This window comes from Homalodisca vitripennis, unplaced genomic scaffold, assembly GCF_021130785.1.
Source record: "Homalodisca vitripennis isolate AUS2020 unplaced genomic scaffold, UT_GWSS_2.1 ScUCBcl_7658;HRSCAF=15441, whole genome shotgun sequence".
Taxonomy (NCBI): domain Eukaryota; kingdom Metazoa; phylum Arthropoda; class Insecta; order Hemiptera; family Cicadellidae; genus Homalodisca; species Homalodisca vitripennis.
Genome location: NW_025783771.1, coordinates 6,483 through 27,520, shown reverse-complemented (window position 1 = coordinate 27,520; position 21,038 = coordinate 6,483). Strand labels below are relative to the sequence as shown.

General features: G+C 33.6%; 1 protein-coding gene and 1 long non-coding RNA gene across 2 annotated transcripts; both read right to left on the bottom strand.

Moving 5' to 3' along the window:
- Positions 1-2,917: 2,917 nt before the first annotated feature.
- LOC124374250 (exocyst complex component 3-like) lies at positions 2,918-5,610 on the bottom strand. Its single transcript, XM_046832500.1, is given in 3 exon segments — positions 2,918-3,216; positions 3,219-3,974; positions 3,976-5,610. Coding segments are annotated over 3 exon segments (2,217 nt in total). The 5' UTR covers positions 5,182-5,610; the 3' UTR covers positions 2,918-2,961.
- Positions 5,611-13,287: 7,677 nt separating this feature from the next.
- On the bottom strand, positions 13,288-17,979 carry LOC124374251. The gene is made up of 2 exons (XR_006923535.1): positions 17,774-17,979; positions 13,288-14,453 (listed from the first exon to the last, which is right to left on the bottom strand). It is a non-coding gene; the product is annotated as an uncharacterized LOC124374251 (long non-coding RNA).
- Between the last annotated feature and the right edge of the window lie 3,059 nt (positions 17,980-21,038).

Genomic DNA, 21,038 nt, shown 5'->3' with positions numbered 1-21,038 from the left:
AATATTTTTGAATACAGGAAAATAATGATAGGCAAATATTTACGAAACATCTAAATTTAACTGACCCAAAACAGTATGTGAAATTTTTAGTTGAATTTTGGCAAAGAGGCTAAAACATTTGTTTTGGATTAAAATTTTAGTAAATATTTGATCTAGTGAATAATGTTTTTGTTCAAAGTTGGTTTCCGGGACCTACATTAGTGTATATATTTTTGTAATAGAGCAACAAGGCAAACTCAACTGTAGCACCATCATTAGACCAGTTATTGAGACAATGAGGTAAACTTAAATATGACACTGGAAATATCTTTGAACAAAAGACAAGTGTTGGAATTAGACACTTTTTGACCAAAGTAGGCTTCCATAACCTAAATATGTACATATTTTCTTGATCGAGGCAAATTCAAGTATGGTGTCAGAAATATAATTCATCCATTAAGAAATGCTCCTACACATGCAAGTTTAAGAGGCAGTTGCAATTTATTTCACTTGACCTCTGATGTTCTTATCCATGAAAAGTTAAATAATATGTGCCTGAGAAATGCCTACTTCCGTTTGAAATATATCACAGGCTTCCACTGTATTACATCATAAGTGTTTTTACTAAGAAAGTCCCTGACTGATTTTGAAAATTCTGTGAGAAAAACTGTGGCTAACTGCTAGTTACAACTAAATGTAACAATGAAGTAAGTAAATAATAAAAAAAAAATCTAAATAACCTTATTAGACTATTCTAGAGTCACACACCAGCTATTTGAAGTGGAAGGGAGCACAGCATATATCGCCTTTAATGTTTTTTTCAACTAGGACAAATTTCTTCACATAAGCCATTTTAAATATGTTCAACCATTTTTGTAATAACCAAAAAATTGCCATTGGACAAACAACTCAAATTATTGGTAACCTATACAAGGAAATTTAAAACAATGATTTAGTCATATAGCTACAAATTTGATTTTTTATTTTTTAATACAGAGTAATAAATATTCAAAATAGTACAAAAATGAAGAAAATGTAAGAGAAAGAGGTCTTTTTTATTTGAACTGGAAATACATTGGAACAAGTTTAAATTCACAATCTCTCTACATATGAAATCGTTTTCGAGGAAAACAGGCAGAAAACAAACAAATATACAGAAGAGGAATTTGGCAGCTCCAGGAGTGGTAGCAAAATATACACCATTTCAAGTTTATACAGAATGAATTGTGCTCTCAATTTATTCTCTAGATATCCAGAGACTATCAATGCTTAGCAAAATCATCTGAAAAGACATATATTTTCATGGAACTTGATCTTGGTCTGTGTAGAAATGGAGTTTCATGTAAAATTTAAAGTCTATAGGTCAAACCGTTCTCAACATTTCTGGGAAGAGTTAAGGCACTTGTCAAAACCCTATGGAGAAAAATTCACCATCATCAAATTTGATGTTTAATACATAGAGATAAGTTAGCCTATATACAAAAATATCAATTCTGTACCTGCATTAGTTAAATGTTAAAAGAACTTTTTAGTATCGTCATACAGTAATTGGCGTATCCAATTTGTGTACAATTTCGAGTTGAAGGAATAAATTACATCGAACAGTAAGAGAGAAGGATAATCCCACAACATAAAAGAGGCAAGAGCTTAATATGAAAAAATCAGTCAATACGTTTGGGGTAGGTACTAATATTATGTATGTACTTAATATTACATACATAATATGTGTAGTGTAATACTTATATATACAAATTTAAGTATACGTAAGTATATGGTATACAGAATTTTCGTATTCTATATAAGTCACAGCACGTCAGAAGTTTCAAATGTTTTGGTCAATTCTTCTTCTTGTTTTTGTCACTTTCAGCAAGAAATTCTATAGTTAAAAAAACTGAGCATTGTTCCTCAAATAATAAACAATTTTATCTGTGAAATGCCAAACCTCACGATTCAAATTACGTTCATGAACTTGCAAGAACACAGCCCTAATGCCGACTGAACTGAAATGAAGTATACCATGCTCCAAAAATACAAAGCAATTGTAACAGAAAGGTAGTGGTTGTTAAGTTTTATTCACATGAATCTGGAGTAAATACTATGGAGTAAAGGAAATGAGAATCAAATACTATCATTTGGTAACACTTTCATTTTTTTTAAACTGAAACGAAGTATTGCTTTAAAATCAGCGTAACGAAGCCAGTACTACTTATTATTTACTTCACCCATCACAGACGGCAAAAGCCCAGTACAGAACCACAGAACCCTTCAAATTTACTGCAAGCCTTGTCACCCCACTGTATGAATTTTACATATTACTGTGCTTGGAGATGCCATAACATAGAATACAATCAAATTATTATTTTTCATCAACATTGTAGGAAACAAATTGTGTCTTGTGTGTAACTACATTTAGCAGTATGCTTGCTTGAAAAACAACATAAGTTTCGTGTTTTTAAATAATTGTCGATAATATTAATAGCAGCATTATTAAAAACAATTATACTTTGTGTTCATACAGCATTTAAAATTACGTCTAAATCACAATTTTTAGATTATAAATTATGGAGTAATTTGGATTATTTTTTGTAATATTGTTCTTTAGGAGTAAATGCAATGTGGATGACAACCTCTTAGTCTTAACAAATTATAATAGTGTCTTTTGTATTAATCTTTAGAAACAAATTACTAAATCTAACTTAGATATAGAAGCTCTTGTTAAAGGAGTTCAAATTGACTTAGCCATGTGACACAGAGTAACCTAACCATATTACACACAATACTTTTGTAAATATGTTAGGCTTAAAACAGTTCATCATTTAATCAACATATTATAGAGGTAGTGATGGGCCTCTTTACATTATTAGGAATTTTTATTAATAATGAAACTTGCACAAGGACTAAGACTTTAGGCTTATTATTATTTAACTCATTTAAGCCAACAAACACATTACGTATGGAATGTTTTACTTACATTTTGGTATCCTACAACAGAATCTGGTCAAATATGCTTTTCACAAAGGATGTATTTTTCTGTCCTGACGAGTCCTGAAAAATATATGACAGCTTTTCACGGATATCTGATCTTGACAAATCACCACGAAGACTCAAAAGCCTACTGAGCTGATCTTCAGTGATGTCAGGATATTTGTCCACCAAACTATGTAAATCCAAGGATAAAATTTCCAAATCCTCACTTTTCAGCACTTCTGCTAAACTTTTTATTGTTTCAAGGGGAGAGAATCGACTCTATTTTCCAGTTTAGGGGCAATTTTACAAAACAAGGTTTTGATTTGGTTCACTTCTTTCAAAATCTTGTTGCCAGCTGCTCGTCTTTCTTCATAGGTTTTGAAAGTTACTTTTTTCTGCAACATTGCTGAGATGTAACGTCTGGCTACCAAGTTTTCAGCTTCCGATATTACACTTTCAAAATTCTTAACTCGAAGATGGCCATAATCCTGGAAATAATCATCTAAAGTTACACATATTGTGTCCACAGGAATTGTACTCGTAATCCACTTTGTTGTGATAAGATCTTGAAAGTGAGAATCTAAATCCAGGAAAGCTTCTTCCAAAAGAAACTGTGCCGCTTCATCTCGCAAGTCTTGGTACGTTTTAAGAAGAAAGTTGAACTGAAAGTTCGATTCATCATTACTGAAGTCAGATCTCCAATAGTGTTGTTTCATCAGTTGGGCATGTTCTACAAACAACAAACAATTGTTTACAATAGTGATCATGTAATGGGTGAAAAAAGGCACCTTGCTTCTGTCTTCAAAGTGTCTCGTTTTAAACTCTCTGATAGCTTCTCTGTACATGATGCCATACTTAGCGACCTGATCCATACTCAGAACCATCGCTTTATGTGTCAGAGCTTGGCTTATTGTTTTGGTCACTTGCAAATTTTGGTCAATCATTTGAAAAATAATTACAGGAGCTGCTGTTCGGAAGAAGCCGTCTTGATCGCCTTCAGGAGCTATTCCATTTAGCCAATCGTGTTTTTTCTGTTTCCAGAGTTTTTTGCATCCAGTCGATGTAGTTTGCTTCCATGTTCGAAAGGTACTGGTGTTGCAGTTTGTTAATCACACTTGATCCCAAAAGGGGGCCAACTGATGCGATTCCAATATTCAACTCTGGGTGTTGCATCAACTCAGGTCCTGTATAAGTATTAACAATCCACGAAAGGACTGATACATATTCATTGCCTTCAAGACCATTCTGGATGATTTCCTCTAGATGCCGGGATAAGCAATTGTGGTACATGCTGACAAACTCATTCACAATATTATAATGTGGAGGAAAGCAGGGACCACAAAGAGTTTTTACAACCCGTAAATCTTCTAAAATCAACTGCCGGGTCAATTCCAAATGCATTACAAGCCACATTTTGTTATTTTCACGTTCGTCAACTTGAGTTCCCTCTATCCGCTGAGATACAGATTCCTGCAAAACTTCCATTGCCATCTTCCTCCATTCTTTTGGTCGTCCAGGAGGCATAAAGTTACTTCTGCTGTATCGTCCTTGAGCAAATTCATCTGCTTTTTCTTCTCTCTCAATAATTCTTAAAGCAGTTACAATTACTGTAGGCTCTTTACGAACAGTATTAAGAGTGCGGCTCAAAACTAGTCGTAACTGTTTTGCAAGTTCTAGAGATACTTCTTCTACTTCTTCAAAGTAAGCTTTCAGCAAGATTTTATCTGCTTGCTTCTGGTTAGAAATTTTATGAAGTTCATACAGCAAATCATCACGGGAATTTTCTAAATCCATTAAACTTTGATGAGCGTGTAAAAGTTTTCCTTCACTGATCCACTGTTTTGTTTTTTCAACACTTTCTGGAACGGTAAACAAATGTTTTAAATTTTCCATAGCAGTTACAAATTGAGAATGAGTGATATTTTTATTGCGAACTTCATTTAGTTTGTTTCCCAATTCTGGAATATTTACAAATGAATCATTAATTTCCTTTAAATTTTGACGAATTTCTTGAATGTCTTGAAGAGCAGTTGAAAGCTGATTAAGCCCAACACACACTCCATCTAACTGACTTTGCATCGCAGTTTTTAACATTGCTTCTACAGAAATCTTTTTCCTGCTAACACGTCTTTTAAACTGATCCACCTTCTCTAGTTGTCCAGGCCTCTGAAGCATATTTATCACATGCTTAGCTGCCGCAGCTTTAGCTTCATTTTCCAATTTTTCTATATCCATATTCAGGTATATTTTGTGGGGCCTATTTTTCAAGAAAGCACTGAACTTAACAACAAGTAATACTACTACTAGTAGGGCCTGACAGACCTTTTTATATACTTCAGATTATCGGAATTTCTAATTAGAATTAAATCTACAAAATAAGTTAAACCAACCTCCAAATCTCCAATCAATGTCCACAACTTGATTTTCCATAATTCCAGACAGTTATCGTATTAGCCTATATGGTTAAAATTAAAGAAGCTAGTATACACACACTTAAATAAAAAAAATATTGCAATTCACTAGCACTGTGGAATGTCTAATAGTACTTACTACACCGTAATAGTTTATATTATTTTAATGTTTAATTTTCCATAAACATCACAACTTTAACAACTATGACTAACAATAACAAATGGCAATTGACAACCTGATGATCTAACACTTAACTGCTGTTTGTAAAAAAAAATATTTTCTATTTGCACAAAATGCAGGCTTTGGCTTTTTACCATAGTATTTCACTGTTCCATATATTGTAATTGCTTTGTAATTTTTATTAACTATTTTCCAGAGTTGGATTAATAAAATAATATAATTTACCTTATTTCTTTATTCAAATTAGAGTAGTCATTTAATACTAATAAAATAATTGAACAATTTCTCAATACCAAATATAACCAGGGTATATTGTAAAAATTTGTATTATAAAAAAATAGACAGAATCCATGGAAGTTACGTGGCATAAATAGTTAATTTAATATTGAGTTTACTGATTATCACTCGGATTACAAAAAGTCTACTTTAATCGATTTTATGGACAATTGTTTTTAGCAGGAACGTAAATTAATTGTTGTTAGGTAGCCGTTTTACGTATGTAAAGCATTATCGTACAAATAAGGGAAGAATAGCCGTCCAAATACGGGGAGAATAACTGATAATTTATACTTTTTAAGGAGAGAATTCTTAACAGAGAAAATATTGTTTAAAACCCTAAGTAATCCACAATACCCATGCTATGTGAATATAAGATATTTACATGCAGTAGCTTATCATCTTATCATAAGTACTGGGTCAAAAAAAACCAAACCTCTATACATGGAACTGGTGAACACAGTAGATAATCTGGCGAATCTAAACAATATTGCAGTAAGTGATTCAAATCTTTTGGAATTCGTTGATAGCCCCCTACTGCTTAAGAACTTAAAAATATCATTTGAACTAGAGATTGATGACACAGTTGGGAAAAAATCATTACTCCCACCAGAAGCCATTAAAGCATTATTTCTAGAATTAATGAGAAAGAAATATGAAAACTATCTAAGAATTTACACTGATGGCTCACGAAGCAAGGATGGCGCAGGCTCTGCCGTGTATATACAGGACTTAAAAATAGAATACAAATATAAACTTCCAAACCAGGCATCCAGCTATTCCGCAGAACTGTATGCCATAAAGAAAGCTGTTTAAATAGCAAACGAACAAAATTATGATAACATTGTAGTATGTTCTGACTCAAAAGCTGCTATACTAGCCATAAAGGCAGCAAGTTCAGCAGATTATGAAGAAAATCTGGCATCAGCCATTACAATCTGCATGATGAGAGGTAATAAATACTTCACTTTTCAATGGGTACCAAGTCAGTGGCGTAACTAGACAGAGTCGCGCCCCCCCGCAGCGTACTGAAATGCGCCCCTCCTGTCGGCTCCTAACACCCCCCCCCCTTCCTCCTACTGACCTACACGCATCGTTATAATTATAGCCTACTTCCCCTGGTCTACCTTTATTCTCATGATGTTCACTCTACTTACGGTAAATTGTAATAGAAAACAAACCTTTACTTTTTAAGAGTGGCTTTAAATTTGTGTAAATAGTTGATAGTCCCGTGCTGTGCAATGTTTATTTTTATACATTTTGTAAAAAGATCAAAAAGGAAAAGAAAACTTTAAAATGAATTATTCATCATAATTATTTATTAATGAAACTATCTCAAACATTAAAATAAAAATAGAAAAAATTGTAGACATGTTAATTATTTCCATTTATTTAAACCCTCTCCTCTTCTTAAAACTGAAATATTTTTCAGCTAACATCTTCAAGTTGATCCTACGAGCCCGTTCATGTTCTATGCTCAAGACTCCCAAAGCGCTCAGCCTGGTATTGGTCATAGTGTTTCTCAAATAATTCTTTATGAGCTTGAGTTTAGAAAATGACCTGAAAATTTATATAAGATTAAAAAAACTATGTTGTTAACATATATGCCATTTTCAGGTTATAATACAAGTATATAATTAAAGGGTATAATAACTCTTCTTAACACAAAAATTAATTTTAGTTAGTACGGGTTTTTTATGATATTTTGGTGATTACGAACCTTTCCGCTGACGCTGACGTAACTGGGAGAGTCAAGAACATCATCATCGCTGTGCAGACATCAGGAAGGCTGCTTGACAAAGTCACGTTTTCTATCATTAAATATGAGGCTAAATCCTTAACTTTTTTCAATCCTCTTGTTTTTATTTTCATCCGAAACAATGTTTCTGAAACACACTATTTGTGTCTCCAACCCGTGTGAAACATCTTCCTCATACTTCTCACAAAACTTCCTGGCTGAAAAAATTAGTTCATCATCACTTTTCTCTGTGAGGTACTTTGGAGTTAAAAAGATGAACTGATCGTTAATCCTGACCATGCTCTCAAAACGTCTGGAGATTTGAGCAATAACTATATCCAAGCTCCTGTAAAATACTTTTACTTTGAATTCTTGCAATGGATTAGAAAATTCAACATCGTTGGTCAGTTCGTCAAAAAAAGTTTTTTACTTTTTTACATCGTTTAGTCGGCAGAGAAGACTCAATATTCCATCCCCTGGCTAGCGTTTCAGCTTCTTTAACAACACCTTCAAACTCATTTCTTGCTCTCTTTAGTTCAGTCATACTCTTTCCAAGAAGGGCTGTAGCTTCGTCAATTGATACATCCTCTTTTTGTAGTGTTTTAGATGTAATATTAATTCTCTCTAAAACCTTACTTTGGAAAGTAAGCATCAATACAAATTGAAAACACGTCATTTGTTTTTTGAGTCCAGTTGCCTCTAAAAACCTCTTTATTCTTTTTAGAAGTCAGAATAATATTCGTCAAACAGCTTAAGACAGAAACAAAGTTACACTTTATGGCCAGTAAACAATCGTACCTAGATGACCAACGGGTCGGACACAATCTTTTGAGTGTCTTGCTAAGTATAGACCCCCTTTGCTCCATAGATTTCTCTCTCAAAGCTTGCCATCTTGGCAGGCTTTCGCCGAAAAACACGTAAATTTGATTGACCAAATCGTAAAATAAAATCATTTCTGTTATGTCAGTAACTGAGTCATTGAGTACCAAATTTAAATTATGCGAGGCACAATGCACGTACTCTGCATTTGGCGACTTTTGCTTTATTCTAGATTGGATTCCAGAATAGTTTCCACTCATTACGGCTGCCCCGTCATAACCCTGGCCTCTACACTTTTCAATTTTAATGTTGTTTTCTTCTTCCAAAAAATTACAAACCTCGTTAGTAATTTTTTCCGAATTTTGGCCTGTAAGAGCTATGAACCCTAAGAATGATTCTTTAATTTCAAGTTTTTCGTAGTTTTGGACTGCCACATGTCGTATTACTATCGATAGTTGATCAGTTTTTGAGACGTCTTGAGTGGTGTCTAATACCAGAGAGAAGAAAGGAGCTGCTTGGATTTCACTTACAACTTCATCCAGAACATGCTGTGACGCAAACATGATCATTTCATTTTGGATTTTGGGAGACAAATACTTAACTTTGCTTTGATCGTTTTCTAAGTGACTTTTTAGAAGAGGATCGTATCGTGACAACAAATCTATAATATTCAAAAAGTTTCCAGAAGTAGTGTCCACTGTTTCAATATTTTCATTCCGATGCCCTCTGAACGCTAAGTTACAAGTAGCCATAGTTATTACTACATCTAAAAGTCTTTTGAGAATCTCACAATACTCAGGTTCATACTTTTGAATAAGTGATTTTGCATCTTGGCTATTTTTTACGGTACTATATGCTAAACATGAATTTAAGTGTATACGAGATGTTTCATGTTCTTTAATTTTTTTGCTTAAACCTTGCCAATCATTTATTAGACCTTTACACCAAGCATCTTTAAATTTAGGGTCAGTTCTGTCAGCGAACAACCAACAAGGTTCACAGTATACGCCATTTAATAAAGGTGAATAACAAAGCCAAAACCGTTCTAGTTTTTGGCCCGTTTTGGCAATTTTGTAATAAAAATCACTGCTAAAAGATCTATTGTTTGTCGAGTCTTTAGGAAAAGGCCCTGTGGGCCTACATGGTTCAGAATTCAAAATGAAAGTTTTATCTTCTTCTTTTAAGAGGGATACTCCGTCATTAGTGTAGAGCCCAATGTCAGTTTTAAAAACACCACGTTGTTGACTGATTTCATTAGTATCAATATGCAAAACACAGTTTTTTATCAATGTCTACGGTACAGCTACAGCTATCATTATTTATCTTAACGTCTAGACTCACGTCTGGTTCGTTATTTGTGAATTCAGGTGGGGTCTGAGTAGATGTTCCATTTTCTGTCTCGATGGTAGGTAGGTCAGAACTTATTTCACTACACTCACAAATTAAACCGGAAGTTATTTGTTTCCTTACACTGTCATTGTTTTTACTAAGAGATATGTCAGATTTAAAAAATAGATCAATTTTTTGGTGTTTTTTTGCTTTTTCTTCCTCCTCCTTCTTCCGCTTTCGGTATTCTGCACCACTAGGTTTTTTAGACATTTTTGTTTAATTATTGATTTAGTTTTCTAGTACATCGTCCCATAATATAAGTTTCCTGTAAGAGGTGTAGTTTGCAAACACTTTTCACCGCCACCACAGTTGTAGGCTACTGAATAAATCACAACTTTCGAAAATGCAGTAAACGTAACGAGTAATGAATATATGACTGAGTGACAAGGAACCACAGTATACTGTGAAGGAACTACCTAACAATAATTGGTACTTGGTAGTGTGGAGGGAGGGAGGGGAGTATTCAAGTCGCAACATGAAACAAGGCAGTACACGCACGCACACCCCCACGCTCACACACGGTCCTAAAGCGCCTTAAAATACACTTCCGTGGCGGTTCAGCAAATAGTTTGCCTGCTTTAGTTTTGAAGGCGTTTAACTAAAACAAGAAATGATAATAGGCCTACGATATTCCTCGCTAGCTCATTTATACAAAAAAAATTATAAGGAATTACAATGAAAATAGTGATATTCAACCTTAAGAAATTTGGTAAAATCGGTATAATTTTTTTTATTTTTTTCATTCCTTCGTGTGGCGCCCCTTGACACGCCGCGCCCCCCCGCATTGCGGGGGTTGCGGGGGTATGTATTACGCCACTGTACCAAGTCATGTGAGGATAGGTCCCAATGAACATGTAGATAGGCTGGCAAAAGAGGCAACCCAAGCAGGTGAAGAACCAACAGATTTTAAAGTGTCATTGGAAGATTTTGTTGGCGCAATTAAACAATCACTACTTGCCCCTGATAGCCCCTCCCCATGGTATAATAATTACAAACTGAGTAGAAATAAAATAGTAACGATAAATAGACTAAGAATTGGACATGCTTGGGTTAATCAAAACCCCATTTAAGATAAATTGTTATTTCACTCCGTTATGCCTCAAATGCAATGCAGGTTCCATAGAAAGTCTTCAACATTTAATCTTTGATTGTGTGCAATATAACGAATTCAGACATGAATTGCTCACTAAACTGAAAGCGAAGAAAATAGATCCACCTTATATATTGAAAGATCTTTTAACGAGCTTTGATATGGAAATAATACTGGAAATGGTAAGTTTTCTTAAATCTATAAATAAGGTGATATAAAAAACATACTAACATAACTTAAGTCTTGAAAGTGACCTGTCTTAAGAACATGAATGTCTTCACCATGGGTTATAACAAAATGTTCTCTCCAGGGCCCATTTCCTGTTTTTTGGACTAGGAAGCCGCCTGAAGGGTCTCTGGCGTGAAGCATTCTATCCTTGGAGTTGGGTGCACAACCGTTCCTATTTAATCCTACACACATCAAATACCTTCCTTAAAGAAATTCCCCCAACGTCTTTCAAAGTAACACAACAAACAATAGGAAATATTAACAATAGACTTAAGGTTGTGACTTAATAGGTTGTGACTAAAACTAACAAATAAAAAAAAAAAAAAAATAGAAAACAAAATAGAAAACACCCACAACACCGAGAACACCAAGAACAACCTTGTCTCCAAGCATACAACCCTCGTGGATACTGAGTGCAATAGTGAACTTACTGTGTGTAAAAAGTGTAAACTGGTCATACATACAAGAATGTTTATCGAGGTTCCATGCTCAAAGTAAGCAGAACCTGCTGAAATTCAGCAAACAAGAGGAAAGAAAGAAAGAAAGAATTTCAATTCTTAATGCCTTTATTCTCGGCTATTTTTGACATTAAGTAATTCTTCCCGTAGTCGGATGGCTAAGTAGTTCCAGTAAATTTCTTACAATTAAATATCACATTTATTTGAGATTTGACTAAAAATATATATGACAGAACCGAATATGCCTAAGTGATGATCGGAGGATGTGTAGTTTTGATTCGTTACTTGATAGTCACAAGGGATGTTTTTCGTTTGCAGCCAGCAGTGCAGGGCAGCTCAATACCGCACTAAATTACTACTATGAGGAACTCATGTGTGGTGTAGCGAGGGGTACGGGGCCGTGGGTTAGATTCTAGCGAATTCCTCGAACTAACCATTCAAAGAATATGTTGTTATTCTTTCCCCACTCCTCTACCGTAGTGCCTACCTACTCCAGTGTCACCTCTTTGGCCGCACTGTGTTCATTTGCCTTATTTCACTTACGAATGCAATTTCAGTCGTCATTAACTGTACAGTTAACTTACTGCAATATTAAATTGATCAGTATTTATAAATTAGGAATTAATAATTGAAACTTATTGATGATTACAATTAAAATATAAACGTACGTTTAACACGTGTATAGTGCATATTTAATTCCTATATAATAACTATTGCAAGGCGGCCCACTCTTTTCTATTTATGTTTATCAATTCCTTCTTAGTGCATGTAGTTTTAAAACGTATGAAATAAATTGATAACTACAAAAGTAGCAATACAATTAACAACACTGAACAATGTAATAATCATATTAAAATAATTACGAACATTAGAATTACTAAACAATGAAAATAGTCTAATAGATAAACATAAAACAAGAACAAGGGCCAAAATAATGTGATTAATAATACTAAGCAAGCATAAAATTATTCCAGCTCAAGAACATTTGTAGACAAATTATAACAATTTATTGCAATTACTCATTAACCCTTTCCGGGCCAGGCGGCAATATATTGCCGCCATAGATCGTGTCTGAAAAGTGCCAGGCGGCAATATTGATATTCGTAATTTTCTTTAAAAAATACGACATCAAATGATTAAAGTTTTATGTTTTTTATTCCCTGGTATATTTGTAGATATTTAATATGAATATAATTTTTATTTTGGAGGTCTATGCATTTTTATTTCGTAATTGTCACGTGACATTATCAGGTGACTCGATCTATTGTTGTTAATTCTTTATGCTTTAGTGCAATCGTACCATTGTATGCTGGATTCTTTTTCATTATTTTATTTTGTGGTTGTAAATATTAGTAGACATTCCAGCTCTGGTTGTTGAAGTGCTCAGATCGTTGACTTGTAATTTTAGGTTAAACCTCTGTGCATACGTCCAGATCAATTACTCTGGTAGTGGTAACTACTTCGTGTATAACTGTTTGTCTAACATCACACTGACCTCTAACTCAAACTAGAAATATTTAATACTTTATATATTTTGTAAATATCTTAACATATAAGCTATTAACTTTGAGCCTGTTCAGGCTGGACCTGTCATGTCGACAGGTTCAGCCTCGCCCATGGAAGCTCATGTCGAGAGCGACATGGAAATACAAAAGGCAGTAAGTACTATTTTGCCCACAGATCATGACTATTCTAACCTAAATCTAAATAACAGGGGAAACAAAAGGGTACAAGAAAAATAATGACACAGATTGTTCAGAACAAATTCAATCTACCAATGATTTTAATCCACCACTTAAAAAGCCTCACATACAACGTCTCTATAAACCTGAAAATTCAGGACCTTTTGAGGTAATCATACAGGATAAAAAAAAGAACAAAATAAACCCATTTACAGTAGGAAAAATACTTAAAAAACATCATATGGACATTGACCACATTACACGAGCTGGTAAGAATATATCTGTTATTTGTAAAAACTATATAGCAGCCAATAATTTAGTAAATTCACCACATCTGTTAGAATTTAATGTATTTGTACCCTCAATTAGAGTACACACTCTCGGTGTAGTCTATGCAGAGCCCGAGGTAAGTGAATTAGAAATTTTATCTGAGGCATCGTCAATATACCCAATCATTCAGGCTGAAAGGATCAGACGTAGAGTGAATGGTAATGACCAACTCACTAACACTCATTTTGTTAAAATAACCTTCGAGGCTGAAAAATTACCAGATTTTGTGTACCTTAATTATGTTCGTATGAAGGTAGACCCCTACATGATCAGAGTGAAACAATGTTATCGTTGTTTTGCCTATGGACACGTAGCGAACTCACCTTGTAATAAACCTAGAATATGTAGGGACTGTGCTGGACCCTTCCACACAGATCCTTGTCAGGCTCCCCGCAAGTGTGTTCACTGCGGTGATTCACATAGCAGTAACTCTAAATATTGCCCAGAGTATATAAGGCAAAAAAATATTAAAGATCGGATGAGTCTCATGAAAGAAGGTTATCATGTGGCAGCACAGTATTTTCCTATTACTTATAAAAAAACAAGGTAAACCATCTCGATTACTAGGCCTATCTTATTCACAGGTCGCCCAATTAGACTTCACTGATGATGAAATCTACCCAACACTACCAAGCTCACAGGCATCAACACCTATCAGTCAATTAAATGTAAGTAATAGGTATACACCACTGCTTGCAGTCTCAGAACCAAGTTCATCCAGCCAGCAACCGTTTTCTTCACAGTTTAAGGTTAGTAGAACTAGCTATCGTAGGCCCATCAGAAATAGTAGTTTATATAAACCTAAAGAAATAAGTAGGCCTATTGTAGATAAAACCAATCCGCCTACCAAACCAGTTCAGGATGATAGACTTAGTGTTCAGGATAAGTCCCACCTCACATCACTCCTGAAAATAAAAATTGAGGAAATTAGAAATAAATTGAACTCTACAAACATCACCAATCTCAAACAAGTTGATGAAATCTTACTAAGCTATTTAAAGACTGGTACAACAGTTCAACAGAAAATAAATTCACCAAATATCAAAATAAAATCTACTTCTGGAACATCGCCAGGTAACAAACAGTTAGGCCTATCTCAACAAACGAAATTAGTAAATAAGAATGGTAACAAATAAACTTAACATAGTACAGTGGAATGCAAGGTCTCTTAAGCCTAAATGGCCTGAGGTCATGCATTTATTTACAAAAAAGGAGATCCACATAGGTATTATCCAAGAATCTTGGTTACAAAATAATGATAACCTATTAGATAATAATTACATTGTACATAACCTTAACAGACCTGATGGATATGGAGGAACCTCCTTCATTATACATAAGTCAATTTCATATAATGTTGTTACAGAATACAACGATAACTATACACAAATGCAAGCAATACAGGTAAATAATTACAAAGAGACCTATTATCATTTATAATATTTACTGCACAAATAATAAGATTAGGAATAGTTTTTGGCACGAACTATTTAACCAAGATGAAGGTTATACTTTATTATGTGGTGATTTTAATGCCCATCACCCTTATTGGAATTCGAGCAAAGCAAATCACAGAGGTAATATAATTTTCAATGAGTATAATGAATCAAAATTCATACTATTAAATAATAAAAACCATACAACATTACCAACCCTTTACCACCAAGCATCTACAATAGATCTGACCTTCGCCACACCCAATCTTCATGCCTTAGTAGACGTATGGGAGGTAGGTAATGATTCGTTAGGCAGCAATCACCTGCCTATATTCATGCAATTTAATATTAATTCCCTATCTAATGACTTCAATGTACATACAAGTTATTTTAATACTAATAATAAATGGAACTTTAAAAAGGCAAATTGGTCTCTATATACAGAGACTGTTGAAAAATTGACTAATGAACTGCCAGACATCCCATTGGAAAAACAATGGGATGAAATGTTTAGTATAATTAAATTAGCAGCAGACAAAGCAATACCAAAGTACAATACAGCAATTAATAGGCCTAAATTTTACACCAAAACAATGGTGGAATGAAGCTTGCTCTCAAGCTGTTGCCAGCAGAAGGCTTGCATTTAGTAAATTTAAAAACTGTATGACTGCTCTCAATTATCAAAACTATCAAGCTGCACAAATTAAAGCTAGGGAAGTAATTAGAATAGCTAAAAAACAAGGTTGGGAAAATTTATGTCAAAAAATTAATGACAAAAATAACTCCTCATTTGCATGGAAAATAATTAAAAAACTTAAAACTAATAATAAGGCAAATACAATTTCTTCAATCTTTGAAGACAACGATCTTTGTGACAAATTCATGTGCCATATAGTTCCGGATTCAGTTCCCATGGAAAGCGAGATAATTATTCCCAGGTACACCTTCTATGAAAATGCTTCTCCTATAGAAACTAATTTTAGTATTAAAGAACTAAATGTAGCCATAGATTTTAAGAGGAAAGATACAACACCTGGTTTAGATGGAATATCTTACAGCATGTTAAGACATCTACCACTCGTTGCTCGATTATATATCCTAAATATATTTAATAATATATGGAATGGAAGTATAGAATTACCAAGTAAGTGGAAACAAAGCAGAATTATAGCCATCTTGAAACCGGAAAAAAATAAACATTTGGAGACTTCATATAGGCCTATATCGTTAATACCCTGCATACTAAAATTATTTAATAGAATTATTAAAAGTAGACTGGAATGGTTTGTTGAAAACTCTAACATTCTACCAAATACCCAATATGGATTTAGGAAAAGAATAGGATGTAATGATTATTTAATTAATTTTGTTTCAGAAATTCAAACTGCACTGACTTACAATGAAACTACTATTGCTGCCTCTTTAGATTTATCAAATGCTTATGATACAGTACACATACCAGAATTAATAGAAAAGCTGAAGTGTTATAATATTCCATGTAAATTTATTTCCCATATTAATTCATGGCTAATCAATAGACAATTAATTTTAATTAGCTCTAAGTCAACTATAACTAGGGTCACGAATAAGGGATTACCGCAAGGTAGTGTTCTAAGTCCCTTGTTGTTCGCACTGTACATAGCACACATTAATGATTATATTCCTAATTATGTAAAATCACTTCAATTTGCAGATGACATTGTGTTATACTCCTCTGGAAAACATATCGAGGCAGTCTACACAAACATGCAACACACCCTCAGCACAGTACAATCAAACTTCAGTCAACTCCATCTAGAATTCAATGCAACCAAAAGTAAGGTAATAATATTCACACGAAAAAAAAAACATTAACACCGATAAACTAATTACAATTAATAATCAAATAATACCTGTAGTAAGTTCTATTAAACTATTAGGTATGATTATAGACAATAAGTTAGATTTCAAAATTCATATTAATAAATTGTTTGTAAAATGCCAAAAAGACATTGATATAATAAAGTCTGTAGTTTGTGGCATTAACGGTGCAACACCTGAGTTTGCACTAATTATATATAAAAGCTTAATAAGAGCAAAATTAGATTATGGAGCATTTCTTTATGGACATGCATGTAGAAAAGAATTAAAAAAACTAAATTCAATCCAAAACCAAGCCATAAGAATATCATTAGGCGCTTTTAAAACAACACCAATTATTGCTCTACAAGCAGAAGCCGGTATTCAATCCTTAAGCAACAGAAGAAAGTTTCTGTGTGATAAATTGATTTATAAAATCATAACTCATGAAAATCATCCAGCATACAGAAGTTTAATGTTTCTTAAAATGTTGACAGACTGTATGCCATACTGGAAGAAAAAAAATCAGCCACTGTACATACAATCTATATAAAAAAATTCATTCCTTAGATTTAAATATATTAAAAAAAGGAAAGTTACAAAACCTTTTGGGATTTCAACTATCCAATATTAATGATGACCAACAATATTAAATTTAAGCACAACATAGACAATCCACATACTTCAACAAAGGTAAGCAATAGCACAATTACCAAACAAACCTTTTTGGAACTAATCAATACCAACTATGAACAACATTTGCACTTCTACACTGATGGATCAAAATCCACATTGGGGACAGGTGCAGCTTACTATGTCCCAGAGCTGGACATCATAGGTAAGTTTTCATTAGAAAATCAGGTTTCCAGTTACTCAGCTGAACTACTTGCTATTTTAAAAGCAACACAAACCTTTAATTCAATAGAACAACAAGATATAGTAATATTTACCGATTCACAAGCAGCTATACAAGCACTCGATAAAGTCTATAACAGCTATAAAGGAGAAGGCATACCAGTAAGTATTATCTATGAAGTTATTAAAAGTGGTAAAAATGTAACATTCCAATGGATCCCGGGACACTCAGGTATTTATTGTAATGAATACGTAGATAGCCTAGCCAAAGACTCAATAATAAACGGCAACAAGATAACAAATATTTTACATTCCACCAGATGATTTCAAAGCCTACCAACGGAGAAAGTCTGCAGCAGAAAATGAACAGGAGTACCAACTATCACAAAAAGCGCAATGGTATAAGCAAATTCAGACAACGACTATTCATAATCGATGGTATAGTATTGCAGACTTCAACAGAAGAGAAGTGGTAAATATAATAAGATTAAGGTTTGGACATGCTAAGGTAAACGCTAGACTATATAATATTAAAAAATATTTTACACCATTGTGTCTAAGCTGCACTCAAGCTCAACGAGAAACACTAGACCATGTAATTTTACAATGCCCAGCCTACGAATATGCAAGAGATCGGTGCTTTAAGGTAATTAAAAATGTAACATCAATATCTAATATTAACTTAACGTATTTAATGAAATTAGAAGACACAAAAGTATATAAAGAAATAAATAACTTTCTCAGGACCATAAACAAATACATTTAATAACAAAACACAATACATATATGTATCCTGGTTTTGGCCTTTATATCCGTGGTCCATATTTCGGATTAGGAATGCCTGAAGGACCCCTGGCGGGAAGACTCCCCAAATCCAGAATATCCATCTATAGAATCCCATAGTAATCCCGCTATGTATTAACAAACACAAACAGTATAGGTACACAAAACATATATGTCCAATACATTAAACCATAAACTTATAAAAATAACTAATTCTTCCCAATTAAATTACCACAGAGGTTTAACAACACAGTGAACCACGAGGCTGCATGGGAGTATACCCGAGCCTTTATTATAAACAGAATAAAAAAAAAAAAAAAAAAAAAAATATTAGTAGTGTTACCCGCTTAGCTATTGTGTGTAGTAGTTACAATGACTGACAATTTGCGATCTCACGGGAGTGAAATTGTAAGTAGCATATTTGTAAATAGAAAAAGTGTAAATAAATTTCAAATAAAATTGTGTAAATATTTCTTGGTAAATAGTGTTTTTAACTGTATTGAAACTGCTTATGGATCCTACAATCATCTGTTTACCGGTACATCCGTAATGTGAATATTTATTTTAAGTTTCTTGCAGTTAAGAGTCAGTTGCTTTATCACTTGTTGCGAAGTACAATTATGCGTATTTATACAAAATGTGTCATAAAAAATTTATTTATGAGAGAAATAACACAAAATTTTGCATGGTTGTTCCTTTATAAATGTACAATATAATAACATAGGTTTCTACAATAAATTATTTTTCCTTTTTTAGTTATTTACGAAAAAAATTAAAAAATTAAATTTTTTTTATGTAATCCATTAAAACATTATTTTTTTAAAATTTTAAATTACTTAAAACTACATCTTTATATTTTTTTGTTGATAGTATATATCTATACGAGTAATTTGGTGCAACTTTTAGGTCATTCTCTAATGTTTATGAAAAGTTATAAATTTTAATCTAAGAGACTGCAAAATCGCCAATTTTAGCCTGGCACTTTTGACTAGTCACAAGGGGATAGATATGTGAAAACATTTTGCAACATCTCATATTTGGTCCTGGCCCTGAAAGGGTTAAAAAACATAATGTTATTCAATCACTTAAAAGTAAATAAATATGCATGAATTTAACATTTAAAGGTTTTACTTGCGAGTGAGGAAAATAAAATTTTTAAATTACGTAGCTCCTGAGCTTTGTGTCATACACTCATAGAAATATAATACTTATCATTTTGCTGGATGCCTTTTGATGAATAATGTATCCGCATTGAAAGATCTAGCTTCAGGTTTGTAGATTGAATTTACAGACAGCCAACTTTTAAGGTATTATATAAAATTGGTGAACAGTTGTGTTAATCAACAGTACAAATCGTTAAAATTTAAAGATGGGATGATGAAACACATAATTGCAAGACAGTAGCTTTGTATTTTTGTATCCATTTTTAAAGTGGTATTGTTGGTTCAAAGTTATAAAGCTTTTAAATATAAGACAAAAGGGATATTCACACACGCATTGCTTTTGTCGCAGATTGTGAATACTTTACTTGAAATTATAATTTATTTAAACTATGATATAAATTTTCATGCACATTGTTAGGTAAGTTTAACACCGATAACTTACAGGCCCGTTTTGGTTTTTATCGTGAAATAAGGGGGGCATGGTATCTTATTTCAGTGTAACAGTGAGCATATATTAACAAAGAGTGACAAAGAACCTAACGTGGATCCCTGAGGGAAGCCGTACGTGGCATTTACTTCTAGAGACTAGTTAACATTGTTATAAACATTTTATTTCTGCTGCTTAGATAGGATTTTAGAAATCAAAGTGATACACTGTCTAACCAACCATAGTATGATGGTAAGATTATTGATATTAACATTATCCTCCATATCCCAATTCCATATTCTAATTAACTCCAATAACCATATACCAGAGAGAGCTCATACACAGCAGTAGTAAGCAGCATCCTATCGCAGCATGCACATTTCGTAGCAATTAATCTCTTATGAAGAAGCTTGAGTATTGTGTCCCTGTATTTTAACAAACATTCTATCAATGTCCAACTTGATGTCGATGCACTCAGAAAGACACCATCTATTTGATAAATATGGACAATTTAGTAACCTGCGAGAAGCAGCCTGCTACATGAGTACTAACCAAATTCAGCGAATAGACAAAGAATAGAATGTACTCAATTAAACTGTTATGGTTTTTATGAGAACTTGCAGCTCATTGTGCATGCCTGGCATTTTTTTTGCGTTGGGGTATTGGGGTGGATTCACAAATCCTCACACGTCAACCTGAGCTTATTGTGTGCCCCTTTGATGTTAGAGGGGTAAGCCTATCTTTGTGCCGTTAATTAGGCTAAGAAGCTTTTCCCCGATACTAGCATCTGGTTCGTCGCCTGGTTGTTTATCACCGAAAAGAGCCCTTCTCCTTGCTCCCAGTCTCTCACAGTCCAGTATCATGTGTTTTGCAGTCTCTTCAGACTTATTGCAGAGTCTACACTCCGAGTCCTCATTTCGTAAACCTAGAGTGTTTAAGTGCTTCCTGAAGTGGCCGTGTCCAGTGATCAATGCAATCACTTGCTTA